The sequence below is a fragment of the Atta cephalotes genome, assembly GCF_000143395.1.
Source record: "Atta cephalotes unplaced genomic scaffold scaffold00070, whole genome shotgun sequence".
NCBI lineage: Eukaryota > Metazoa > Arthropoda > Insecta > Hymenoptera > Formicidae > Atta > Atta cephalotes.
Window position 1 is genome coordinate 551,577 of NW_012130134.1, and position 768 is coordinate 552,344.

Genomic DNA, 768 nt, shown 5'->3' on the forward strand with positions numbered 1-768 from the left:
ATGTGTTCCATTACATTGCTTCTTATCTCTCAAGAAAAAAATAGCTTATGTTAATACTTCATAATCTTGGGCAAACAAATATATTTTGTCTCGTAATCGCAGATATATCTATATGTACAGTTGAGCATAATGATCCAAAAGTCGCGCGTTAGATTTATTCAGTTTGTCGACAGCTGTTGGATCGACTACTTACGAATAAGATTGCAAAATGATTCGAAGTACATCTATATATATCTATTTTTTGGTTTTCCTCATTTGCTTCGCAGCATCAGTGACAAGTAAAGAGATTATTTGATATTAATTGTCAATATCACTTAATGTCGTGATCATTTCATGCTATTTTAAACATATTATCATAAAATAGTACCATCCTATAACATTCCACTTAAGCGGTATTATAAATAGTATGAACGCACTTGTGTACGTGTGTATGTTTTCTGTTAATTAACATTTTTCTAATAAGATCACGAAGAGACTTTGTAAAAACCTACATGATTAAAGATATTATATTTTTGGGCATTATTTATCGAAAAAAAATTGTAAACAATTATATTATAATGAATAATAAATATTCGGAAATTTAAAAATTATGAATAATATTAATGTTTTGCATAAATATTAGAAATGTGTTAGAGATATATATATATATATATATATATATATATATATAATAAAATAAGTAAAATAAAATAAATAATAACTAATAATAAATAATATATACTAATAATAATATATATATAAATATAAGTAGTACGTAAGTAATACGTA

The 768-nt window shown here is 24.0% G+C and overlaps 1 protein-coding gene across 1 annotated transcript in view; it reads left to right on the forward strand.

The window, feature by feature from the left end:
• The first annotated feature begins 208 nt into the window (after nucleotides 1-208).
• The window catches only part of LOC105624012 (pancreatic triacylglycerol lipase-like), a 10,245-nt gene continuing 9,685 nt past the window's right edge, over nucleotides 209-768 (forward strand). The window contains exon 1 of the mRNA XM_012205383.1: nucleotides 209-278. Within this exon, the coding sequence (XP_012060773.1) occupies nucleotides 209-278 (70 nt within the window). The remainder of the gene's footprint in view (nucleotides 279-768) is intronic.